The 26,465-nt window shown below is 41.8% G+C and overlaps 2 protein-coding genes across 3 annotated transcripts; one reads left to right on the top strand and one right to left on the bottom strand.

The window, feature by feature from the left end:
- Window positions 1–902: 902 nt before the first annotated feature.
- LOC124487944 (homer protein homolog 3-like) lies at window positions 903–19,003 on the top strand. 2 transcript variants are annotated; one of them, XM_047050356.1, is made up of 11 exons: window positions 903–1,384; window positions 2,391–2,440; window positions 7,146–7,302; window positions 7,813–7,944; window positions 8,104–8,211; window positions 10,756–10,776; window positions 12,986–13,116; window positions 14,663–14,819; window positions 17,030–17,143; window positions 17,840–17,920; window positions 18,322–19,003. In XM_047050356.1, exons 2-11 carry the CDS (start codon window positions 2,418–2,420, stop codon window positions 18,505–18,507), a joined length of 1,110 nt encoding a protein of 369 aa, XP_046906312.1. In that variant the 5' UTR covers window positions 903–1,384; window positions 2,391–2,417; the 3' UTR covers window positions 18,508–19,003. The 2 variants fall into 2 exon arrangements, with proteins under 2 accessions (XP_046906312.1, XP_046906313.1); XM_047050357.1 differs by lacking the exon at window positions 2,391–2,440 and having other exon boundaries at window positions 904–1,384.
- A 1,798-nt stretch (window positions 19,004–20,801) lies between these two features.
- uba52 (ubiquitin A-52 residue ribosomal protein fusion product 1) lies at window positions 20,802–22,326 on the bottom strand. Its single transcript, XM_047050358.1, has 5 exons — window positions 22,223–22,326; window positions 21,664–21,775; window positions 21,450–21,536; window positions 21,256–21,358; window positions 20,802–20,968 (listed from the first exon to the last, which is right to left on the bottom strand). Exons 2-5 carry the CDS (start codon window positions 21,764–21,766, stop codon window positions 20,875–20,877), a joined length of 387 nt encoding a protein of 128 aa, XP_046906314.1. The 5' UTR covers window positions 21,767–21,775; window positions 22,223–22,326; the 3' UTR covers window positions 20,802–20,874.
- Between the last annotated feature and the right edge of the window lie 4,139 nt (window positions 22,327–26,465).

Here is a 26,465-nt window from a genome sequence, read left to right as displayed (position 1 = left end):
CATGGGACTATATCAGCTGACGGCCTCCTATTCCTCATTGAGGTCAGGTCAGAGATGCTGGAGTAGAGATCTATCTTTAAAAAAAATCAACTGTGTCTCCCATGTGGCCTTGCATGCCAAATAAAGGCCTAATTTAGATATATTATTATGGTAAGGTATCACAACTGTGTGTTTGATTAGATAACAACTTGTAAATGGCCTCAGCCTATTTAAGAACACATTATTTCATCCAACACACATGTGGATGGGTTAATGTACATTCATACACAGAACAACAGTCCCTACAGATTTTAACACTGCAGTCAAGGACTGAGATGAATGGTCTGAAATAGGCCAACGCACAGCATGATTAGTGCATGCACCTAATACGAAAGGGCTATATCCCACATTCTGTATTTTGTATTTCAATAGTTTACATTGTTTTAATCCGAAAAGCAAAGATTGCTTTGCTTTTCGGATTAAAACAATTCTGTGAAATAAACATAGACAAAAAAAATATTCTCGAAGCAAAATGTTATGACATTGCTGTAAATGCATTTAGCACTAGTGTGCTCCAGTAAGTATTGGGGAAAAAATCAATCTGAAAACTGTAATAAAAAAAAAATCTGGAAATGACCGGCTTCTATTATCTTGACAGGCCGTTTTTATGTTTCAACTTCCAAGCCGACCTACCAGCCACTTGTGAGCGGATCCCGGAAATCAATCATTTGAAATCAGATATTTTAATTCCATTAGTCTACCAGACACAATCAAACCACATTACATGTGGCGAGCACTCTTTCACGTCAGCTGGCAGATGACTGTAAAATAACATTTCACACGTGTAATGGCTTTAAGTGCAACGTAATTGGATACGTGGAATAGTAACCACCAGGTGGTGTCGAAGAAGATCTCAAATTCAAATTGAACAGCTCAGGCTTCTTGAATGGGATACTAGTATTAACATCGGCACAGCAACGAGGGACAACAAAGTGAAGATTACAGACGGATTTCACTGTCGTGAGAGGACCGTCATCAGTGGTTGCAATACATTCGCATTTAAAATTGTTTTTCTCTGAGAGAAGTTACATTTTTAGGTTAGAGAAGTACTCGGAAGACGTGATTAGCTGGAGATACGGACAAAGGAAAGCTGTAATTGTGCAGTTGACTTCAAAGGACAAAACTACAACACTTGAGAAAAACACTACGGCAACAAACTAAAGAAATATACGTGGATTGGTTCTGGTGTTAGATATGTAACGCAACGAGAAACTTGCTGTGACATTTGAGACGATTTGTAGCCTACATATCCACTCGGAGACAGAAGAGAAAAGACTTGATATAGCCTACGTAAAATATAAGACTGGGATTTTACATAGACACAACGTTTTTTCTTTAGCATGGGGTGAGTACAGTAGGATATGTTAACCTTCATTTGTTAGGTTTAATCGCTTTTTCATTATTTTGAAAAACGTATGCTGATGACTTCTAAATATCTTTTGGAAGAAGAAAAAAAGTGAAGTTTTGCATGAGTTCAGGGTGGTGCGTAACTATAAATGTAGTCTACCTATTTGATACGTATTCTCCAACTATTCCAGTAGGCCTACGCCGTACAGGTTTTACTGTTGGATCCGTTAATCTATGAACTACTATAGCCTGCATGTTTGCTGTGAAAACTTAAACATTTTATTACTGCCTTTTAAATTGCATCCTGTTGTTATCTAGCCACATTAACCGACATATTTGGATTACTATATCAATGGATTTGGTCCTATTTTACTGCCATGACAAGTTGACCTTATTTCAATGACATCCCTGATACAAATGGAGTTGATTTAGTCAAATAATCAGTCAACTGTGGAGTATCACTGTATTACTTAGTATTACACACACACAAACGCACAAACACACACACCATAATGATGTGTAAACTGTTTTAATGCTTTTCAGCTTTCACAGTGATACTGATCATTGATTCTGTCAGGACACCGGTGAACAGACGTCACTTCTTGCCGTGTGTATACCTGTACGATCCTAGTCCATTCGATCCCCCCAGAATGCATATTTTCATGTTTATAAAACAGGTCAAGATGTGCTTAAGGCTATTGAAGATACCATCAGTAGTTAAGGTAGATTGATGTTGCTTTATTGAATTATGCCTGCAGGTAACAGGAAGAGCAGCTCTTCAGACAATAATTAGTTTCTTAAATACATCCTTGACTAGAACACAAAACAAAACAATGGGATGAATCCCAAGAGCGTGCTAAGAAAAGCATAATTTTGAACAAAAAAACATCATAAGGTTAGTTTGCGATTGAGTTAAGTTGGCCCTGAAAACAAGTTCACACAATCCCACTTGTTAAACACCTTTTCAGTGTTGCTTTGACCTTCTTTCCCTTTTTCTATCACAGAAGAGGATCCTTCCATGAGCACTAATAATGTATCCACTACACAAAGAAAGGTATTATAGACACGTTTTATGTTGTGCTTGCCCATTGTCTCTTTCAGCCAAGTTGTTCTCTCATCCACCCAAATCTTTCTCCTGCCCCATAATTGTGCCCTATCAAGGTTGTGCACTTGTGTGCATTTGTGTGTACCCATTTGTAAACTTACCTTTTGTAAGTCATCCATTTACTATAATTTAGATTTAAATCAAAATATGATTTATTTTGTGGTCAAATTAGTGTCCCTCGTTACTGTCCCTCGTTACTGTCACTGTCTGGAATTGTCTTCCATTGACTGTATTTAGCTGTTTTATGGCTTTTTGATTCGATTTGCCGTTGTGGTGTTCCCTCTGCTCTGGCCTTATAGACTTGCTTTTCTCACTTCATGTCTTTATTAGAGTAATATATTTGCCAGACACATCATAACCATTGACCTTTAATTAAGTTAAGAGTCCTGTGTAGATGGCGTGTTTGAACAAGTTTGCAATCAAAAGACCTTTGAAAATGAGTGTGCGCACAGCTTAAATCCTCATGTAATTAGTGCCATAGTCAGGTCCCCAGTGACTACTGTCTGTCTGCTTCATCAAGACATTTCTACAGGGTTCTCTTAATTTAATGCAAAATGTGAACATTAATTACTTTTTCACAACATTTAGGCCTAATGGGTGCTGAAATGTAGACTTGCTGTTGACTATCTATGAATTAGCGTTTCTCCAATGCTATTTTGGTATTTAGATGTGCAGTGTCATGTTGCTGAACTGAGCCCGACACTTGCGCTGTCACAGGAATGTGGATTGAGGGTCTGTCAAGTCTCAGTGGGGGGGGTCACAGGAATTTAACTCTTGAAAGAGAGCTACAGTAAATGTAACTCTTTTATACATGCAAATTCCACTCTTTCATTACAAATACTGTGCCACTTCTACCTGCTCTTAGTAGGAGTGGCAGAACGACCTAATTCAGAGAGGACCTCTGCACAACCTCATGTGTAAGACCTGCATGGCATAATAAACACAGTGATCTCAAAATGTAGCAATTGGCAATTTTCCAGAGGACCTTTAAGCCATAATCCAAAATTGCTGCAAATGGACTACCATTTGTAGTAGTGCCACTACAATAGATGCCTTAAAACATCAACGATGGTAATTCAGAGCTTGCAATCAGGGCCGCCGCAGTGGTGTATTTTAACATTTTTTGGATTACAGTGTAGATAAGAGGACGATATTACATTTTTGGGAGTGTGTTTGATATTTATAGAACCGTTACTAAATCCTGTATGTTGGGGACACTTACCTTAAGATGATGTACCTGAAGGTTTTGGATTGTCTTTTGGATAACAGAAAACTCATTTCTAACAGCCTTTATTTCTTTTCCAGACATCTGACTGGTTTCCTATCTTAGGTATAGCATGGGAACACTCCACTTAACAGCAAGTGCTAAATTGCAGCAGAGATGGCTGTCTCAGCATGTATTTATCCAACCTATTTATAGCTGTGGACCTCAAATTGGCAGTTTGAAGCTTTGGTGGACTACAAAACAATTCATGGGTATCTTCAGGCTGGTTGGAGGGGGCAACTGATCCGCATCGGGGGCCATTTTTCAGATCAGTGGATTTGGGAGATGAATTACAGAGGGAGCTTAAGCATGAGACGTAGAAACAAGTGAGAGGGATTAGCGAGCCATGACACAAGTGTCTGTGGCACACCCAGGGGTCACGGCGGGAGTGTGCGGTGTGGATAAACTCCAAAATGTGGCAGAAAAGTGCAATCTGCTGTTCCGTTTCGGGTCCAATCGACTGAGATTGAGTTGAGCAGTTCGCTCCTTAAAGAGGATCATGGATAATCACACTTGAATAAGTTATTAATGATGTACTGCACACTTTGGTTTTACATATGGTGCTGTTGATAATGATTGCAATTGTGATTTCAAAGCTTTTTATTGGAATACTATTACTGACTATGAATGACTGCTTCTCAGTCTGAAGTTTGCCCCAAAACCAGGTCTAGTCCCAAACAACGAGTTTGACCTTTTCCATCTACCTAAAACGTCTGATTCCTACTTGCAACTTGAATTCTATACATACAAGAAACGACCACTCATCTTTATTGAATTTCTGTGAAACATTGATTTGAATCTATAGGATATAAGCCTGCATAGGGAAAGGAAGAGGTCATGAAATATAGATAAGTGGGGAAGTCAAGCTGGGCCCACAGCCAACAGAGCAGCTTTTCCCTGCTGTCTCTCCATCCAGTTGTCCACTGGCAGCTGTCCTACTCACCTTGCTGGCCATGCAGGCAACAGAATCTCTCGTACATTACATCACAGCTTTGACTCACTTATAACAGTAGCTTCTGCAGCTGTATTAACATGATTTGTAACTTTTTACTTCCTCCCCTCTTTTGGAGGGGGGATCAGTTACCCAGCATACTTGTTTTGGGATGAGACCTTCCTGTAGAGACTCAGGATGTAGCCTTTGAACTCTGCTTTGTTGAAACATGGCTTTAGCAAAGGGCAGGATCCGAGAAGCACAGAAGTGGTGCATCACACTAGGACCTTTTAGTCCTTTTTGCATATTTAGTAGTGACGGCCTGTCTTGTTAGTGCAAATACTCTTCTAGAACGTATTTTAACAATTAAGATGTTCCCTGTGTGTGTGTGTGTGTATATATATATATATATATATATGGCACACGTGATTCCAATAAAAACAAATCTCTGCACTGCACACAATTGCACAATTATCATTCAGTTCATGCATGGTTGGCTAATGAGCTTTGTAGATGTGGTGGGAGGGGGGAGGGGGGAGGGGGGAGGGGGGGGGCTCTAGGAGAGAATGTGACCGGGCTGGAAAAGAACTGTGATAATCTATCTGGACGGCCCTCTGCATTTAGACCTTGTGGAGAAGTGTGACCTTGTGTCTGGGCTGCAGCACAACACGATAAAGCAGTCGCCGTTTGCAGTGGCAGTTCAAAGGCTGGTTATATGTTAGGGGAATGTAGGAGGACAGCGGGTGAATGGTTCATTGTGGTGTACTAGCCAGACCCCTCTCCCCTAGGGGTCCTTCATGACCCCGTGAAGTTAGCGTTGTAGGGAAGGCCAGCCGATCAGTGAAGGCCCCTTACTCCTGAACCCCCTCTCCCCCCTTCTTCCTCCACACGTATTCCTCCCTGTCCTTGTCCTCTCCGTTCAGTTGGCACTGAATACTGCTCTCAGCTCTAACCACAAGGCCCCCCTCCTCTGCTGGACTCATCCACACACACATACACACATTTCACTCAAGGCGCAGTCAAGAGGCTTCACAAGTGCAACAGCGCGAGATGTGGCCTCTTTACAGCTGAGTTCTTCTCCAGGCCCTGTAGACTCTCGATCTGTTCCTGTTACGGGATACCCACTGGTGCTTTATAGTTCCTGCCTCTCTCGCTTAGAATTTAATCTATGCTAATCTATGCGCGTCAGTCTCAACATGATGAAACCTGACCAATGAATGATGAGCTTCCTAGATGTCCAAAAAGGGCAGCTGACATTTTCCTCTCGACACAAAGACATCCAATTAGGTCAGGAGATTCATTTTGAAATGAAGCGATGTCGTTCTGACATCCGTGTGCATAGTGTTTCCAACAATCTCGTCTTAGATTCGATTACTCAGTTGTGTTGTTTACGCCTGGCTCTGTGTGATTTAAGAGAGCTTTCTGTCAGAAAGGATGGTGACATTTCGTGAGAACAGACACTTGTCTTCAGATTGTATGTACCTGTATACTTTATGCTGTTTACAAAGATGGTTAAAAAACAATGAATGCAATACAACCTATTACCCGTCTTTGTTATTGTACCATTTTAAGATCAGTATAATCTTACACTAAGGTAAGATGCTTTTAGGGTGTATTATTGAGTAATCATCTTTTTCCCAGACTACAACTGGAGGATTACACTTGCGTTGCTTTTGGCTGTAGAGGATTCTCATTGGCCCCAGTAAGCTAAGAAAGAACAATCACATCACTGCTATGTAAAACAGATGGAGAATGGTCAGCCTGTATTATTTCATATCGGCATATCCCCTTGTTATTTCTGTTCTCTTGACAAAGCACACAGAGGCCTTGTGGCACGACTCATTAATATCAATACATATCCAATTGGATAGCGGGGGGGGGGGGGGGGGGGGGGGGGGGGGGTACACAACATTTGTTAGCATTGTGTGAATTCTATTAGTGGGGTAAAGTTGTGTTCACTTAATGCAGATGAGTCACCATCAGCATCTCATTTTAATTGATGGATCTGGCTCTCTTCTTCAAATAAAAAATCAACACGCAATTAAAGAGACTGTTGCTTTAGGAAGTCTCAAACTATAATCCATTGATAGGCTCATTACACAGATGGCTTGGCCTCATTCCATGGGAACGTCCTAGGGCAATTCAAAACAATGAAACGTACCATCCGTTTGACAATTAAAGGGACTATCTGGATTTAAAGAAGGAATTTGCAGATGAATACGAACCATTGTATGGTAGTCACACCTACAGTTGTGTATGATGGTCCTCTGTTGGTTATAGAAAACAGACTGATTGACAGGTTGAGTTGATCGACAACAGATTGATGTATAAAATCCCTACATACTGTAAATGTCCTTCATTTCACCTTGTTGCTTTTGACTAAAACAAGGCAACTGATCAGACTGCTTCACTGTTATACCTATCCCATCGTTTGTTTGTTTGTTTGTTCTGCCCTGAAGGGAACAGCCCATCTTCAGCGCCCGTGCGCACGTGTTCCAGATTGACCCGGCCACCAAACGCAACTGGCTCCCCGCCAGCAAGCACGCCGTCACTGTTTCCTTCTTTTTCGATGCCAACCGCAGTGTCTACCGCATCATCAGCGTTGGAGGCACCAAGGTGAAAGGAATGCATTTCCACACCGACTCGCTCTCTGTCTCTCTCTCTCTCTCTCTCTCGCTCCACTCACGCTGCTCCCTTCATCATCCTCCTCACATTTCACACAGGCCTACTCGACAGCACGGTCTCCATGGGGCCCGCGCCATTAGTGGAGACCTGTGTCGGGTTGGAGGGAGGTAGCACTGTAAGTTCGTCTCTTTGATGTGGAAGGGGCACCTGCTTTCATAGCAGATCATCTCCCTGGCTGTTTGGCTAATGAGCATCCCAAAGAGAGACATTCATAGTCCTGTCTGATTCTTGTTCCACAAATAAAAAAGGTCATTTTGAGTGTTTTTGTTGAAAAGGAGCAGCAGATTTTTTTTCTGTTGGCCTACAGAAGAACAAAATGAATCCTTTTATGTATATCTCATTTAAGCTATTACATGAAAATGTTCTCTACCTGACCTGTTGCGTTTCATCTGCATGGCTGTTATCTACAGTCATTTATTCCACCATCTTCTTTCATCTCAGGCCATCATTAACAGCACCGTGACCCCCAACATGACCTTCACCAAGACGTCACAGAAGTTCGGCCAGTGGGCGGACAGCCGGGCCAACACTGTGTATGGCTTGGGGTTTGCAACAGAACAGCAGCTTCAGCAGGTAAGGCAGTGTCCACGGACAAACAACAATCAACTTATTTCAAGAAAATCTGTGTAAAATGTTACACACAATACCGGAAGACAAGTCTAATACTGGAATGTAACGTGAATATATATACTGTATAGATATCTATATCTATCTGCTCTTCTGTTGTTTTAGTTTTCAGACCAATTCAAGGAAGTGAAGGAGGCGGCTCGATTAGCCCGGGAAAAATCCCAGGAGAAGTTTGAACTGGCCAACCCCGCTCTGAACATCGCCGCCCCTCAGGTGAGAGCCGGAACTTCACCTGTTTTTTTTTTTCCTGTCACACTAAGCAGTAAAGAGCATGAAGCTTTAGCAGCACTCCACTTGGTAACCATGCAGTCACACACAAAACATTTTAAAACACTTATAACACGCGTTGGGGATTAGGTGTACGCTCTTTCTGGGCATCCTATAATGTTCACATTTGGTTCACTCTATTAGGGATTTCATGCATAAAAATTGGGACTCAGAGCGTACAAAATGCTCATTTCAAGGTAAACTGAGGGACTGTGATATTTTCACCTCCTGGGATCAAGAGGGAGGGAGGGTTGGGGCCGAGGGGTTGGGGGGGATCATCTGTAAAGCGAGGGTGCTTTTTTTTAAAGAATCTAGGCCGCTGTTGAAATGGACTGACAATAGCAGCCTTTGTTCCATCAATGTGGGGGATTTTCTTGATTGAAATGATAACATCTAAATGTCAGTTGAAGGAGGGACTGAAATTGTACATCAGAAAAAAGTCTTACATTCTTTGAGGTTATATCATTTCCGTCATTTTAATAGTAACGAGTGAGTGATTGGCTTATGAGCCAATTAAAAAAAGAAAGCAATGTAAATGCTAACTAATTGCATTCTGGGGACCATTGTTGTTCAATTCATTGTCGTTAGAGACGACCTGAATTAATCTCTAATCCATTTCATTTTGATGTCCTATTGTTGCAAAGTAATTGGAATCCATTGTTTGATAAGTGCCAGACCAATTTCATTGTTGCATCAACATGAATGAATTGTGAGAGGAAGGAGTTGAGGAAGAGGAATATTGACTAAACAAAAGGCAGAATTTGTATTTTCTTGAGTAGAGCTTGTTCCCGGAGAAGAAATTCTCCATTGTACTGCTGCGTGGTACTGCCTCCTCATTGGTCCAGTTATACAATAGCTATCCTGTCCAGTATTCTGACATAACAAGCTCTAGGTTTAAAGGAATACACTGATGCGAATGTTGATCTGTTCACAGGGAGTTCTGTCCAGTGTGTTGCGTTTCACTGACCACATGATTAGGGCCTTGTGTTTGGAATCGTGTGGAAACATTTATTTGTCTCCTGTGGCCAAAGATCACACTGCTGCAGGTCACCTAGGAAACGTTCTGCAGTGTATTTCTTTGTACAGTTGATTGAGGCCCCCCACCCCTCTTGACACACACACCCGCACACACAACCGCACACATAATCAGAACACCAGGGGAAGGCTGAAGGGTTAGAAGCAGCATGCAGGCAGGCCGAATCCATCACAGATTTTTTTCTAGCAATCAAAATTAACAATGTGCTCATTGATTTGTTTCGAGTTTTTTGACATTGTGAGAATAAATATCTAACCATTTGCTCGTGTAGAAACCCTGGCTTTTTTTAATGCTGTTGTCAGGCAGTTTTTCAGGCTGTTTGTTTGCACACCAAGCTACAGTATGCATGGACTTACACAGGCTAAACCGTGTCTCATCGCCATGGCAAGTCCCAATCACGAGTGAGCATGCCCCTTGCTTATTTCTATAGAGGCTGAATATTAATCAATAAATCAATTCAATGCCGGTTGGAGCTGGGCTTTTTTCAGCTGTTGAGCTTTAGATTTGAAGACAACCCTGTTGAAGTAAATAGGGTATAAGTGTCTTGTGACAGTTTTATTTCAGCACTGTACTGCCACTCTTGAACGAATCACCTTATGGATGAATCAGTGCACACCTCCTCCACCCCACCAGTGCTGCCATTCTCTCGCAGGGCTGGGTCCTAATGCCTGCCATCAACAGTCTTTTCAATCTTGTTTGACACATTCAATGTATTTATGCTCATAATTGTTTGATCAAATGCACATAGGATAGGATACATGCTTCTCTGTGATCCAGTGCCATACACGATGTCCTTAGACTCAGCGTTCCATATTTAATAAGATGTAGACGCAAAAGTAACGTCACAAAGAGCACATGAAGGTGCGTCAAATACAGACCTACATTTGGGCCTCATGAATTATTAAAGCCGGTTTGGCCTTTGATTCAGGCCAAGGACGTATAAACAGGAACATTTCAATGTAATTTATTTGATCAAGAGGGCCAATGTACATTCATGAACGTTAAAATGTAAATGCACCCAATTATAACCAAAAAGGCTAGTTTCTATTGGCAGTCCCCCTGTCAGAGTGAAAAAAGGGCATACAACCTAAAAAATAAATAAAAGGCATTAAAAGCTATGAAGCAAGAGAAACTGGTCGGACAAAGTCTCGTATTAATAAGTAAAAGCGTTGATGTTCCGTAGTGCATAGATGTAAGTTTGAAAGCTCTCCGAATATATGTAGAGAACGCTTTAATATTTAATAACAGCCTGAAATCAGAACGTAAAGAGTTATCTGCAACCGTCGACCGTAGCAATGTGTGATCCCTCAATGCATGTCATTTATTGTTGTGTTTTGAAACTAAACACCCACTAAAATTGTGCTGATGTAAACAGTTTATGAGCTCTGTTTTTATGTGTTCCACTCTCCTTTCCCACCATGAATTCCCCCTGCTCCCGATGCATCATGGGATAGCTCCCCTCCCAGCTTTCTCAGGTGAGTGCTATGTCTGTTACACCCCTCTTGACACAGCAAGCACGCCACATCCTGTACTCCGAAAGACCCATCCTCAACATTCCGAGATGGTCTCCATTGTGAATTTTTGATTGGACAGGGGAGATCCAATTGTAATCAACAATGCATTACAGTACGGTAGACTGAGACTAGTTAGTTTTGCATTTCACAGACAGTACAGCTGTACCTGTCCCCATATAGCCTTGCACACATCAGAAAACTAATTATGAACAGAGCAGGGTGATTAATAAGTTGACATGAGAGTTCTAGTACATGTAGAAACAGTGTAAAATAAAGAGAAACTCATTTCAACATAGTAATATATCGAAAGGCCCTACATATCGCTACTTTGCTGAGAGATATCACCCTTATATTGACATTCTCTCCGCTTGGAATACATTAATAAAAATGAGTGGCAAATGTGTAATTCCACCACATATTACTTAAACATGAATCAGACTATGAATAATTAAATAGGGATCTCTGTTCCCTTGCTTGAAGGACTTTGGTGTGGAGTCCTCTAAGCTTTGATTCTCTGGTTCTTCCCCCTTTGGACTTAGCCCTTCTTCTTTTGAATAATGCCATATAGTTCTACTGTAGATTATTTTTTCTTTCTCCCCCAATATTGTCTGTAAGGTTTGAGGGAGAGAGCGGCGGGGCCAAACAAGTAGAACAACTTCCTTGGGGGGAATAGCCAGAGTCGGAGAAGGGGAATTAATAATGGAGGCTTTTTTGAGTGCAGCGGTGTAATGGTTCAGCGATGCACTTTGAGTTTGTCAGGCTCAAGTTTGGTTTTCTATCTGGCCACAGAGGATCAGGAAGGGGGGAAGAAAAAAAAACTGTTCACCAACACGTTTACACTACAGCTGTGGTGGGTTTTCAGAAAGCAGGATCTGAAGTGAAGGTTCTCCTTAGTCTCAATGCTAACATGTAAACATGCTGTAGCCAAGCTGCTGCTGTGCAAATAAGCCATGGCTATCCTGCTGATTTGGGCCAGCAGTAAAAAGAAGCTTCAAAAAAGCCTGTTAGATACAGTTGAACAAAGGAGGCATCAATAGGGCCGGTTTGTTGTCACAGAGCACATGTTTAATAGTGTCACATTTGACCCCTTTTGTAACGAACTATGAAACCTTCAAAAGAACAAACTAGCAAACCTGCGAAAGACCAACTGTGCTTCAGTTGTGTACACAGCATTTGAATAAACAGCTTACCGTGACACACTGTCAAGCAAATAAAGGGCAACATTTGTAACTTGGCCAGTGTGCCTTTGAATTTAAATCACTCCAAAGTGAAGACGCCATATGCTGCTCCATGCACTACAAAGTAATAGTGGCCAGCTGCTCCCCACACATGCTTAGATGCTCAACTTTGAACCTGTGCAACGGATATGGAGGCTGAGAGAGACATAATAGCTTTGGGCTCATGGAGTTCTGTCCCAGACTAGCTTATTTGTTTTGATGAGCTGTCTGGCTGATATGAATGCCTGTCAGCATTCAGAATAAACGAATAGGCTTAAAATTGGGTCTTTGTCAGATGAATCAATAAAACATCTATTCAGAAAATGTTCTCATGTCGCATTGGAGCAAGAGATATATTTTACAGGAAGAAGTGATGTTAGAGTTTTCTGTCACACCAGTTTCGTACTCGCTAAATAACCATTTGAATATTGAATTGGTTGTGCATTTCTCAGGCAGTCAGGGGAGTTGGAAAGAAAGACAGAACAGTCAGCGTCTCTCTCCTTCTTCAAAACACAACGGATGATAAGGAGCCAAGACACACAGCCAACACTTCATTTCATTACTCATGGTTTCCATTTCAGCCAGTGGAAGTTTAGAATCCCAACCCATAAGATCCAACACTGAGTTCTCTTTAACTTCACTCAGGGTCCAGGCTTTGAGGAACACTTAGGAAAATGTTACATTTACATTACATTTAGCAGACGCTCTTATCCAGAGCGTCTTACAGTAAGTACAGGGACATTCCCCCGAGGCAAGTAGGGTGAAGTGCCTTGCCCAAGGACACAACGTAATTTGGCTCGGCCGGGAATCAAACTGGCGACCTTCAGATTACTAGCCCGATTCCCTAACCGCTCAGCCACCTGACTCCCTGTATGATGATGTTTAAACGTGGAGATTGGAGAGATGCTCCCGTTTCCATGCTGCGGTTCTGACGTCCCTGTGTGATCCTCCAGGCTTTCTCCGAGGACCGCCACTCCCCTCCCCTGCTGACGGTGAACGGCCCTGGGGAACTCCTGCGCAGCAAGAGCGCTGACATGGAGCTGACGTCAGAGAAGGAGCACATCAAGAAGATGCTGTCAGAAGGGTATGGTGGGGAACGTGGGGCCCACTCATCCATATTGAGTGGTTGGGTGTGGGCGGCTGGGTGGGGGTGGAGGGTTGAATGTGTATATACTGTGTATATAATGTGTTTATAAAGTGTATGGTGTGTACTGGATCCAAAGAGTTGGTTGATCTACTGCTATTGTGTAATTGAGGAATATATATATATATATATACATACATACATTCCTCAATTATATTACATATATATCCACACACATACATAGCCACTTCAATATTTTTTTTACAATAACTCTGTGGATGGAAAAGGTCTCCCTTTTAAGTCTTCCAAAACCTAGTAGACATCACACATGATTAGTCTCTTCTTAATATTGTTCCATTTAACTACAGTTGCAGTTATAAATGACAGTATGAGACATCTAGGTTGCCTAGTCACAGGAGCAGTAGAATTGTGTTGCATGACAAGTCTGAATAAGTACTTTGTTTCCCGTCCTCTAATTTCTAGGGCAGTGCTCGTTTCAGTAAGCAGCACAGAGAAACTCACTGGCTTGAGAGCAAACAAAAGCCTAAACGAGCCTAAACGTGTGCACAAAGTCAAATGATGTACCGTGTTTTAACATGAGAATCAGATATAGGGAGGCCTAAGTGAATGGAACATCACGCTCACAAGGGCTCACTTTAGTTTTCCCACCCTGGGTTGAGGAGATGGAGAAACTGTCTCACATAATTGAACCCAGCGCCACATTAGACGACACAGTGCATAGCGGTAGAAGAAACAGATTAGTTCTATAAGAGCAAGCCCCCTATACCAGTCATGCAGGCTTAGGTGCTCCACAATTGAACCTGCATGTATGAAGCAGTTTCTTTGCGGCTGTTCTCTCATAGAGACTTGCAAGGAGGTGTGGAATGTGTTAACACTGTGGATGCCACTGCCAAGTAGACCCACACAAACACATCTATGCAGACAGCGACATGTACCCTCAGCCTAACAAGTGTTTGACTAACGATGTGTTTGACAGGATTTGCCTACGTGCTAATCTTACCAGTTCACACATTCACAATAAATGTGGCAGCTAAGAAAAAAGCACCATGCTAAATATTACATAATACAAACATTACAGAATCAATACTATTCAACAAGCCAAAGGTCTGCATCTTGTATGGGTTGCAAGTGTAGTGCAAGTGTACTAGCCATCTCAAGCCATGTCCCAAGGCCCTAGTTTTTTTCTTGTTGTGGAGGCAGTGTGCGTGGGAGTTTTAACCCACAGACAGTTGGCTACTGACAGTGTACCACTGTGAGTCATATGAGCATTGGTTAACATCATGGTAATTAATGAGAATAAAACACAAACATTTTCACACCAGTCTGTGCCCCATTCCAGTATATGCTCATACAAATACTCCTCTTACTCCCAATTTCATTGCTCTGATAATTAGGTTTAGTTGTTTGACATGCTGTTGCTATGGAGATGAAGTCGTCCTGCACATAGATGTTCTTGTTGGTAAAAAAAACTAAACAATGGCTGCTGTTTTTTAAATGGGAAACCGTTCCTCCATTTTCTCCTTAGGTCCATATGTGAGATCAACCTTGAGGCCGAGTTGTTCACCCTGCAAGACAGCAATGCTAAGCTGGTGGCGGCGCTGCATGAGGCTAACAGTGGTGCGGAACAGTGGAAGAAACAGCTGGCTGAGTACCAGGAAGAGACTGAGAGACTTCGAGATCAGGTGAGACGGAGATCCAGAGCTTTTTCTGAATGCCCTGACCCCTCCTCCACACAATGGGATTTGAATGGAAAAGTTTACAAAAAAGAAAAGAAAAATGTGAATTATTTAGTTTAAATGACATTGACTGACATCGTTTGAATTAAACGGTTTGGCAGAGGTTGTGGGCCAGAATACATCTGAAAATCTTTGTATGGGGATCAACCTGACATTCTTAATCACAACTTTGAGTAGCTCAGTGGTGGCATGAGTCATATATAATACCAAAGTTTGAACACTTCATTCAACTAGTAAGTGGAGTTCATTCAGAATGGCATGTTTAATTCTGTTGTTGACGTTCATTCCATCTTGAGAGCATAACTGTTGACTTGCCTCAACAGTCTGACCGTGAAACCAGTTTCATGCATAACTTCTATCTTTAATTCAAAAAGTCAGAAATGTCCCCGTCGGTCAAGATTAACAAGGTTTATCTACCAGGCAGCCAGAAATAATTAATAATACCACATCGTTTCAGCGCATCTGCGCTGAAACGATTGTCAACAGAGAACCGTCCTATTTTTGCTCGGAGGGAGAACATCCATCTTGGTCCAGACGGAGGCTATCCCTCAACTGCAACAAAGTCAACCAGGTGGATGGAAATGGAGCAGGCCTCCAGGGCCTGGCACGGGGGTTTAGCAAGGCGATTTTAGTACAGGACACCTTTCTCTCCCCCCCTCCCCACTTCTTGCCCCACTTAGGAAGAGAATGACAAATCACCCGAGAGAACTGCGGGCAAATTCTAAATGAGAACTCCTTTCCCTCTCCAGGCTTGCATTGTATCGTGCCCTTTACTTTTCTTGCTGTGCTGAAGGGGGGGGGGCTCTCTTGATCTATTATGGGATGTCTGTGACACTGCAGCGGGGCTCCTGTCCCTGGCCCTTCCTCTCACTCCTTGCCTTGACACTTGAGGACGAGGAAATTGTGCCTACACCCGAAACTCCAGACGGTGTAGAACGAAGGGGAGATGGAACACATGATTTTGTGAACCCATCTGTTGTTTCCTTTCCTTCCCAAATGCCAGCATAAGGCTTGCAAACCTTTCCAGCTCGGTTCATCCAGATATTCTGCTGCATTACCCAGCTGTCTGACTTGAACTGCTACTTGTATTTGGTTTGTGTGTCATCCCAATCAACTGAATATGGGCGTAAACATTTTAAAAGAGCTACATTTCCATATGTTTGAGGAGGGAAAGGGTTTCACTGCCATGTCTGTGCGCTTACAACATGTTCACTGTGGATTGGACCAAACATTCTGCCAGTGCTTGCTGGAGCTAGATCCCTAGAGGGCAGATGTCTCATATGGATTTGATGAGATGGGGCTTGCTCCTGTGGCAGTGTGTGTTTTCCCCCTACAGCATCTTAATCCTGCATGGATGGATGGCACGGTATTAAAGAGGCTCTTTGACATTCCACTTGAAAACGTGCTAAGAGATGCAGATTGAGTGGTGCAAATGTTGTGTGTGAGCGCATGTCATTACGTTTCATTTGACCCGTGGACTTTTCTGGTTGGAGGGGAAACATTGTTGAGGAGAGGATTGGAGAGAATGTAATGGTTAGAAAAAAATATAGATATATATAGATATCTATATATACATATCACGTGTTCTGCCTTTACATTTACATTTAGTCATTTAGCAGACGCTCTTATCTAGAGCGACTTACAGTAAGTACAGGGACATTCCCCCGAGGCAAGTAGGGTGAAGTGCCTTGCCCAAGGACGCAACGTAATTTGGCTCAGCCGGGAATCGAACTGGCGACCTTCAGATTACTAGCCCGATTCCCCACCGCTCAGCCACCGCTCAGCCACCTGACTCCCTTTGATGATGATGTGATCTCATTTAGGAAAACTCTCACTCATTACATTAGTATGTGACACTGCAATCCATAAGTTTGTCCCTTTTTGTATGCTGAAAGCATAGAAATGGGTCAAATGAAAAGAGAAACCCACACCTGTAATGTCCCTTCCCTCTGACAATAAAATAAAGGTATCCATGGTGATAAAGTCTGGAACATTGAGATCTTTTGAACATTTGGCATTAAAGATGTCCTGACCGCTTGGGATGAGCAACAGCGAATCGCGAATGAAAATTAATTAGTTGTCATTGTTGCAGGGCGCGGGGTATTCTCCTGTTTTCTGACGTACTCAGGTGGGTGTTTATGTTTGTGTGCTTCCAGGTGGCAGAGCTGGAGGTGCAGAGCGGGCAGCTGGGGCCCAGTGATGGAGGCACAAGGGATGAACTCACTCAGTCCCTGGAGGAACTGGAGGCCCTTCTTAAAGCTAAAGACGAAGTGAGCACATCGTTTAAAAGGGACTTGAAAGTCATTGGTGAAAGAACTGTTGAATCAGACTGTTTATTGAAGACCACCACCACCACCACCACACACACAACCAACTTAACTGCATAATCTAAAATCCTTTTTCACCTTCCTCACAAAACGCCCTTCAGATTATGTTTTGCATACTGTGCAGCCTTTTGGTAATGTAGGTCAGAGGAAATTGCTTTGATTAAAGGTGTATTACTTTGATTGATAGAATCTTGGTTTCATAGAACAACTGTCACTCAACCTTTCAATTTGACAAGAAGAAAATATTAACATAAATATTGGCAAACCAGTTTCATTTTTATCAAGTTATTTTGTAGTGAGCTTGTGTTACATAGGACAGAATAACAATACAAATCAGTTTCTTTAAATCATTCATGTGTACATATTTATACAGCCAGACTGACTCACTTTCAAAAGTCACTTTCCACTGCCCCTGTGGCCACCTTTTACTAAGTTAGAGATGTTCCACCATTTCCCCTTGGGGATCAATAACTTAGCAAGTACCGGTACTAAAATGACAACAAACTGCATCCATCCTTTGATGTGACCCGACACATCTTCTACATTTATTTGTAGAAAGAAATATCTCAACCAATGAGAAGGAAGATAAGTATGAATGCATTATTGAAGAAATGATCACCCATATATGCTCTCTTTTAGGAAATTCACAATCTACAGAGCAAGAAACTGGATGTCCATAAGTTGGAGACAGAGAGAGAGGAGGCTGTTCAGAGACTTCAGGTGCTTGGACGGATGGTTGAGTGGAAGGGGGGGGGGGACAAATTTACATTTAGTCATTTAGCAGACGCTCTTATCCAGAGCGACTTACAGTAAGTACAGAGACATTCCCCCGGGGCAAGTAGGGTGAAAGACACAGCGTCGTTTGCACGGCCGGGAATCTTCTGATTACTAGCCCGACTCCCTAACCGCTCAGCCATCTGACACCCCCACATGATGGCAAAAATACGAGTCACAATGAATAATGCATCAGAACCAAATACATAATAGATATCCTTGTTAGTTTAGTTTTTTCCTTTTTTTATTCCCTGTGACTCAATGAAAGAAATGGCATATGTAAACAGACATTTCTCTAAATGATCTGTTCCCCTAATGTCACTTCTGGATCTTCTCCCGGGCTCTAGGAGATTGAGATGCAGAATGCAGAACTGGAGCAGCAAGTGCACAGCGCGGAACAGACCCTGGCTTCCTCAGTGGAAGAGAGGGAGCAGACAGAGGGCGAGCTACGCCGGGTCATCGACGTCCTTGACGTGAAGATCTACGACCTGAATGACCTGCGACAGACTCTGGCCAAGCTCATTGACAAATAACCACCATAGTATAAAAAGTCTGAATATATTGCCTTCCCTGCCTTCATCTGTACTTATCTAAGAAAAAACACACAAAAAAAAGGCATGAAAGGTGAAAGTAGCATGGAGAATATCTATCAGGAGCTAGCGATGACTCATCTCTGTTCATGTGCTCAGTGCAGATGAAGAAAGAAAAGGAAGTTGCTTAAGGCTATTGAGATGCACCCAGTGGAAGGAGTTTTGACTGACAAGGAAGCTTGCTCTGAATGTTGTTAGCTCAAGCACACCTCAGCAGTGGCACCTTGCAATCATGGCTTGTCGTCACCGTGACAACAACGTGGAAACTCCACAAGGAATGGTAAACATCTGCTGTAGCGCTGTCAAGACACACACACACTACTCCCACCGTACAGGTGACTAAAAGGACATGTTCACACATGGTTTCATCGGGCAGTGGTTCTCAACCCTGGTCCCCTGGACCCCCTGTCCTGCATGTTTTAGATGTTTCCCTGCTCCAACACACCTGATTCAAATGAATGGTCGTTAGCAGGCTTCTGCATAACTAGATAACAACCATTCATTTGAATCAGGTGTGTTGGAACATGGAAACATCTAAAACATGCAGGACGTGGGGTCCAGAGGACCAGGGTTGAGAACCACTGTCAGGGAATACATAAGGTGTTAGCCACATGTATGTTGAAGTTCATTTGGTTACCTTATATTTGGGTCTTACACTTGTAGGTACCAAGTTATTGTTTACGTTTGTCAGTATTATCAAATGATTGTGTCAAACACTATGTATTATTACACTAACAGTTGCCATAATAATACTAACACCGTGATTTCTTCAAAGGGTTTGCTTCAAAATGCAGACACTTTTTTGATCACCAAGGATACACAATTTAAAAACTGCATGAGCTCAGCAAATCAATTTGCCAAGGAATAGAAGTTATGTGCATTGCCTAGTGTACAATAGTATGAGTTATGAGTAACACAAGTAGTTAGAAACCAGGTACTTATGACTTGTTTCAATACCAGTCTGTTCAACCAGACCAACAGCTCAGCTCGGGTCCTCCAGGCTACAGTAATTCAATGATAATGTTTGATCTCTTACAAACAAGCACAATCTACATGCAACTTATCTCCACTTGATCTAAGCCTTCCTTCAGGTTAATGGTTCTTTATTGTAGGTACAAATAAAGTGCAATTGTTCTAGAATAAGCTATACTAATCATAGTATTGGTCCTGGAAAAGCACAATTAAATCCCTAGGTCAAAGCTTGCGTGTCACCAAAGGCCCTTGTGTTTCTTTTTTTGGTGATCTATTAAATATGGATTGGCCTGTTAGTGGATTACTTCCACACCATCAAAATGTGGGATGTTTTGTTGATCAACCCTTTTCTTCAAATTGTGCGCTCATTTTCAGTATGCATTGTGTCTTCATGATCAGCGGTCTTCAACCCTGGTCCTCGGAGCCGACTGTCCTTTATATTTTAGATGTTTCCCTGCACACACCTGATTCAAATGAATGGGTCGTTATCAAGCTTTGCAGAAGCCTAATAACGACCCATTCATTTGAATCAGGTGTGATGGAGCAGGAGATTTTAATCAAACAGGACAGAGGGGCTCTGAGGACCAGGGTTGAAGAACAGATTTAAATAATGGATGAGATCTCCATGTTCAACATTGATACTGTAGTCACATCACAAAATGCAGTACCAAAGATGTTCTGTTACCATGCACCTGGAAAAGCACATTCTGTATTAAAACTGGCTTAAGGGTAGTCATTTGTTTTAATTTGCTTTTTTCATAAATTGCAACCTTTGGGTATGTATTTTTACACACAGCCCAGTATATTGATATACCTCAAAACACTTCAATACATCCAAGTCATGATTAAAGCCAGTACACATTTTCACTCCCTTGATTTAACCAGTCTTGCAAACGAAAGTTGTCTTACTGAAACAACCAGTGTAGTAAAGGATCATTCAACCTTGAGAACATTTGTACTTGTTTATGAATATTAAAATGGAATCATGTTCATCTCACATCTTGTCTCGTGGTCACTTGGTATGGCTTAGGTAAAAATGTTAAACTTAACTACATAATTGGGACAGTACACTGAGTCAGCTCATCTTCACTGGAGACTGGATCTTTCCATTGAATGTGTCACTGCCTCACATTTACAGTTGCTCATATTCTATTGATGCTTGCATCCAACAACTAGATACATTAAAACGGTTTCCTTTCAACTGTTCCTCCGTATAGTCCTGATCAATACCCTCCACCCCTACATAACAATGACAAACAAGGTGATGTCTTTTTACCATTTATTTAACAGATCAGAACAGTTCTGCATCAAGCCCACCGAAGGCACCAACACAACAGTCTACTTCAGCTTCTTCTTGGGGCGCAGATTGTTGGTGTGTCCACACTTCTTCTTGCGGCAGTTGACAGCGCGAGGATGGAGACGTGCATAGCACCTGCAACATGAAACAGGCCAGACTTAGATTACTCCTGTAAAAGCGGCATTCGCATCGATCACTTGCTTTCTAGTATTAGTTGCCAAATCAACAAATTGCTAAACTAATTGAACTAGCACTTTAGGTCTAGGGAAAGAAGCCTAATTGGTAGAATGTTGAATCCCACACCTCATTGACACTTTGCCGTCTCGACACCAGGTATGGGAGTGAGAGTTTAAACCTAACATGTACACCTAGGTGTTGATCTAATATAAAACTGAAGCACACAAACAGAGGATGAGACATACTTGCGGCAGATCATCTTGTCGCAGTTGTACTTCTGGGCCAGCTGTCTAAGAGAAGGCTCAATGATGCCTCCACGAAGACGCAGCACAAGATGCAGGGTGGACTCTAAAAACAGAAAAAAATTATGGTCATAAATCTATTCTATTAAGCTGTTATGTCGAAGGACTTAAGAACGTTATTGACAAGGCACACTTACCTTTCTGGATGTTGTAGTCCGACAGAGTGCGTCCATCTTCAAGCTGCTTGCCAGCGAAAATCAAACGTTGCTGATCGGGAGGAATACCTGTAGAAAACCAATTAATCTTACAGGTTTTCCCAACATTATAACAAAACCAAATGATTAGTCCAAAGTTTCATACAAGTAGATGGTATGATATGCAATGCCTGGCTATTAAAATAATATGACGTACCTTCCTTATCCTGGATCTTGGCTTTGACATTTTCGATAGTATCGCTGGGCTCGACCTCAAGGGTGATGGTCTTCCCCGTCAAAGTCTTCACGAAAATCTGCATCTTTGCAGACTGTGGAGATAAACTTCCTATTAGTTTACGGTCTAGTCGTCGAACACAGCGGTAAACTGGCAACACCCTGGCTAGCCATCTTCGCCTGCTAATAATGCTATGCGTGTGGTGTCGTTAGTTTAAACTACCCATCAGTTTTACAACATGTGCTGTCCAACTAATCACAAATATTAAAAAATATTTTCTGTGGGGTATAGTTAGCACACAGCCGTTTAGCTACGTTAGCAGCTATCAAATGTGTTTTATCACAAGGCCTCCGCCACATGCTCACTTGAGCAGATTACATTTTAACATGTTATGGGATTTTTCTGGTTTCAAACGTTCCAACAAAATTATTAAGAAGACACTCCCACAGTAGCGCGATGACATTAGAATGTCGAAGAGACATTTTTAAATCGTCTTATAAAGAGTTTTAGTAAAGACGTTGTGGACAAACTATGTACCCACCCGACCGATAGCTGTGCCTCAACGAAAAGAGACAGAGGGAGGCGGAAGGAAAACTACATCACATCCTCTTCTTTTGTGACCTCCGTGAACTTTACTGCCACCTGCTGTTGAGAGACTGAAAATATGTGTTTGTACGTGTTCATTTAGATGACCTCTTTTGGCACTGCCTTGTTACTTGGTGTTTTGAAACGCATGAATGTGTTTTTACTTTTTATGGAAATTAGTTGGATGTCAATTCGTCATGATTTATATGACAATTGGAACTCGTTAATAACTCTTAAGCATTCGCTTTGTTAGCAGCAAAATGTTGGTTGTCCCCACCACATCTCACTCCAAGGTTTTTTTTAAGTTGGCATCCCTGATTAAGTCTAAAATGTACAATTTTTTTCAGGGATCATAGCACAATTTAGATAGCTGCATGATTGCCACATGTTTACTAAAGCCATTACTTTGTAGTCATTGCTGGTCAACAACATGCAACATGAGATAATGTGGGTTATATATTGTAAGGTTATCCACGGAAATAGTAAATTATGCATGATGGACACTTGACACATGGAAGGAAGCCCACTCCAACTATTCAGGCTTCGCATGCCATGGAATGGGTAAATAACTTTCATTGCCTTCCTAGCACATTTCTTTCTTCATGACCACATACAATTAAACTTGCATGGATAATTTCAAAATACTTTTACTTGATCTTAAAATTGTCTATTTCTGTCAAACTTCTGTTATGTGAAAGTTAATTTTGGAGTGATATTGATTTATCAGGTGCTATAATAGAATATTGACTTTATTTTCAAATAGAGGATTATGACATCATTGTTCTTCACAGTCCATCAATGTTTCCATGGTGTGGCACAACAGTGCATTGTTTTTCCAAGGAGATGGCTGAACATGACAGGAGAGTAATATTTGTGTAAGCTAAGACAGCCAAGATCTATACAGTGTTATTCTTAAAAGTGCTATTCAATGGCTACTGCTGTAAGTTCCCTGATCCAGACTCCCCTAACGGGTAAGGACTTCCACAAGTCCTCACACATTCCCTTTAAAGACTATGGCAACTATGGATCACACCAAACATTCAAGACAACCGTTGAGGAGGACTTCCATTCCTTTGCCACACTTCCCAAGAGATGTGCAATTCCGCGTCCCCCCCCAGCCCAGGTTGAACACAAGGATTTGGCACATATCAGGGAGTATGTAACCGATGCAGTCGATTCCTATCCACACCACCATCGGAGAGTGCTGATTCGCTCCCCTGCCTGGAATAAGCTCTGTACCAACTTTAAGATGCACTCGGACCCCAAGCAAGTGAATTACCTGACCACCCATGCAGATGGCTTCAAGCCCCAGTTGTCAACCCTCATGAGAATCACTCGGCCAGTCATGACCATGACAAAGACCCAACTCAAGGAGAAACTTCCGGAAACCACGCATAAAGCCACCTTTCCCCCATACAATGTTTCAGCCATTGTCAAAGCCCCAGTTAAACATCTAGGTCAGTGACGTTGTTTTACCTTTAAACAAATTCTGGAAATTTAGCTTATGATTAATTGTTCTGATGCCTGTGTGAATGCAGTGTACTTACATGTTTGCTAGTATGACAAATTTACAGTCAAATGTATTCAAATTTACATTTATGCATTTAGTAGACGCTTTTATCCAAAGCGACTTCCAAGAGAGAGCTTTACAAAAGAGCATAGGTCACTGATCATAACAATGAGGTAGTCCCAAACATTGCAAACAGCCAAAACATGAAGCATATATTGTGAAAAACTAAACAAGTGCCAAGGGAAGACCCATATTTCCATGAAAAAGTTTTAAAAGTTTGCTATAGTGAAAAACAGGTTCACTCCAGCAAATCATTACAATCCCCAATGTAGAACAGTAGCTCTGATGTCAATGTTTAACCTCAAGTATGAATCCTTCAGGTGGGGGGCCTTTCTGTGAATTTACGTTATCATCTGTAAGAGAAAAAAGATATATCAATACTGAACATGTCAATGTCCTTGTAATCTAGGGGGTGAGCCCACGATCAAAGGAGATCTGAGGGTTCACCATTTTAACACTCATCACAATGAGGAATTCCAAGGAAAGGGGTGTAATACACCTCAACCTGTAGAGAAGGTACATGCAAACAAACGTATATTTAGAGCATCATTTACCCAATTCAGCGTGGTTCCCATTTCTGTAAAAATCCTCTGTATTTTACGAACCTTGTTTATGAATGAAATGGTCAATGGGTTTTCTGTGGCCTAAGCCTAAGATAAGACCATGTCAGAACGAATATACAGTAAGACGATGATGGCATGTGAGGACGCTTTGTGTGGCAACTGAAGAAGTCTGCCTTGTCTTCTGCAGTCCATTTCTTCCTCAGTTCCCATGGGAGATCCAAAAAAGACATTTATGAAAGAAACGACTCACGACGAGTCCTTTAAACACCCTGGTGTTCCTAGGTTTGTCGCTTTTGTTCCTTTAAATGCCAGGATACACATCCTCGTAACATGCAACCATATTAGACACGAACTGGCCATCAATATGTCAAATAAGCATACTAGTTCAAATTCTCAAACAAACAATTAAAAATGAATTGAACCTTTGTTGACCCCAACCCTGCTGTTGTTTTTGTCATTGTTTGTATTAGCCCAGTGAGCGTAACAAAACGTCTTCAAATCAATCTTGGGGATTACTCTGAGAACACATGGACATCCACAATGTCGCATGCATTTCAAAGTGCAAAGTCAGGTATTCAAACTCAATGTCACACATGCATAACATAAAGAGACACATATGCTTATTGTCACCTCCTGGTTTGACCTGTTTCTGATGACAAGTTACTGATTATTCATAGATTGAAACAATCCAATAATACTCAGAGCATACTCAAATACTCAAAGCTGTTTATTGCTTGTTTTCAGAGCTATGGTGAGAGGTAAAAGGTAGTTTAACAATGTTAAACCTAGCCAATTGAGACAGCTGAGCTCACAGATAAAATACTACAGCATTGTATTCAAACCCAGTGTGTGCTCGTTTCTCTGCCTGGCTAACCGTCCTATTGGCCTGTTTCCCAGACCTCTTTTGCTTGATGCAGGGGAACAAGAACCAGAGCTTTTTTCCCAGGGGAGACACTGATGTGGGACGGAATCGTGAGAGGATGACGGCCACGACTAACGGCTTCTTTTTCACTGAGGTAAAATGTAGTTCTGTGTATTTATCAATTCCTCAAACTGTTAGATCAGTGGTTTACTGGTCTAATAGAAACTTGTAAAGATGTGGGTATCTATTATTTAATTTATCTTTCAGGTAAATGATTAAGACTACTACAGCAACGCATTTACATAGTTTGAGCCTGTTTCAAGCAATAACAGAAAATGTACTTTGTTCAGGACATTCTTTACTAAATTAGCGGTTTGTAAGGTTTTATGAACCTTCATAAGCTTCAGTTTTAATTCCAAAATCCCACAGCACAACCATAGAGAACGAACACCCCATGTCAGTGGGGCCAACTTGAGGACCAAAAGCAACATAGAATTGGGAAGACCCAGCCAGGGACGCCTGTTCTACAGCACAACAACCCATGATCACTACCCCAGAAGGGGCCTTGACAGGGTCAGACCCCACACACACCCTTCTGGCCAAGTGTTAGCTAGCCATGGTGAGGCACCCTGCTTTGTTTCGATATCTTCAGAAATCCATACTTAAGGAATTATTTGATACTGTATGTTGGGCTGTATGTTGTTCCATATCAAAGGGATATTTTCCTTTCATGACTGGATGTAGTTTATTTTCATTTACTTATCAACCGTAATATTAACTATATGGATTGCTTTGCAATTGGTTCAGTTGTAGTATAATGGAAAAAAACATAGATCATATTTTCCTTGCCACTATGTTCCCCAGAGTCTGGGCCAGCCTTAACAACCGTTCAGAGGGACTTCCTCCCACAAAACTGCAGGAGACAGGAGCTTGACCCAAGACAACTTCAGCAGGTATGTAGCCTAGCACCTTATTTACACACAGCCTGCAAAATTATGCAAAAGTAGGAACCAAGCTTAAAATTGAACGCCTGCTAATTTGTTGGCCTACATAGGACTTGATATGAACACTAGAGGGCATTATTAAAAATGCCCAACATCATAAAGCCTGTCTCTATTCACAAGCTTAAATAAAGATGTTACACTGTATTACATAAGAGAGGAGACTGTACCCTCCCGACGTGTCATAGTACACAGTCATTCTT

Source organism: Hypomesus transpacificus, unplaced genomic scaffold (assembly GCF_021917145.1).
Source record: "Hypomesus transpacificus isolate Combined female unplaced genomic scaffold, fHypTra1 scaffold_107, whole genome shotgun sequence".
In the NCBI taxonomy this organism is placed as follows: domain Eukaryota; kingdom Metazoa; phylum Chordata; class Actinopteri; order Osmeriformes; family Osmeridae; genus Hypomesus; species Hypomesus transpacificus.
The sequence above is the reverse complement of the archived record's forward strand: the minus strand, read 5'-3'. Positions and strand labels throughout refer to the sequence as shown.

Bases quoted from the DNA above. Each gene is read 5' to 3' on its own strand.
- LOC124487944 (XM_047050356.1), top strand. From the start codon at position 2,418: ATGTATCCACTACACAAAGAAAG. The intron at 13,117-14,662 runs GTATGGTGGGGA...TTTTCTCCTTAG, and splicing joins AAGAAGATGCTGTCAGAAGG to GTCCATATGTGAGATCAACC. The intron at 17,144-17,839 runs GTGAGCACATCG...GCTCTCTTTTAG, and splicing joins TTCTTAAAGCTAAAGACGAA to GAAATTCACAATCTACAGAG.
- uba52 (XM_047050358.1), bottom strand. From the start codon at position 21,766: ATGCAGATTTTCGTGAAGACTTTGACGGGGAAGACCATCACCCTTGAG. The intron at 21,537-21,663 runs GTACGTCATATT...GGTTTTCTACAG, and splicing joins CAAGATCCAGGATAAGGAAG to GTATTCCTCCCGATCAGCAA. The intron at 20,969-21,255 runs GTATGTCTCATC...TTCATGTTGCAG, and splicing joins GACAAGATGATCTGCCGCAA to GTGCTATGCACGTCTCCATC.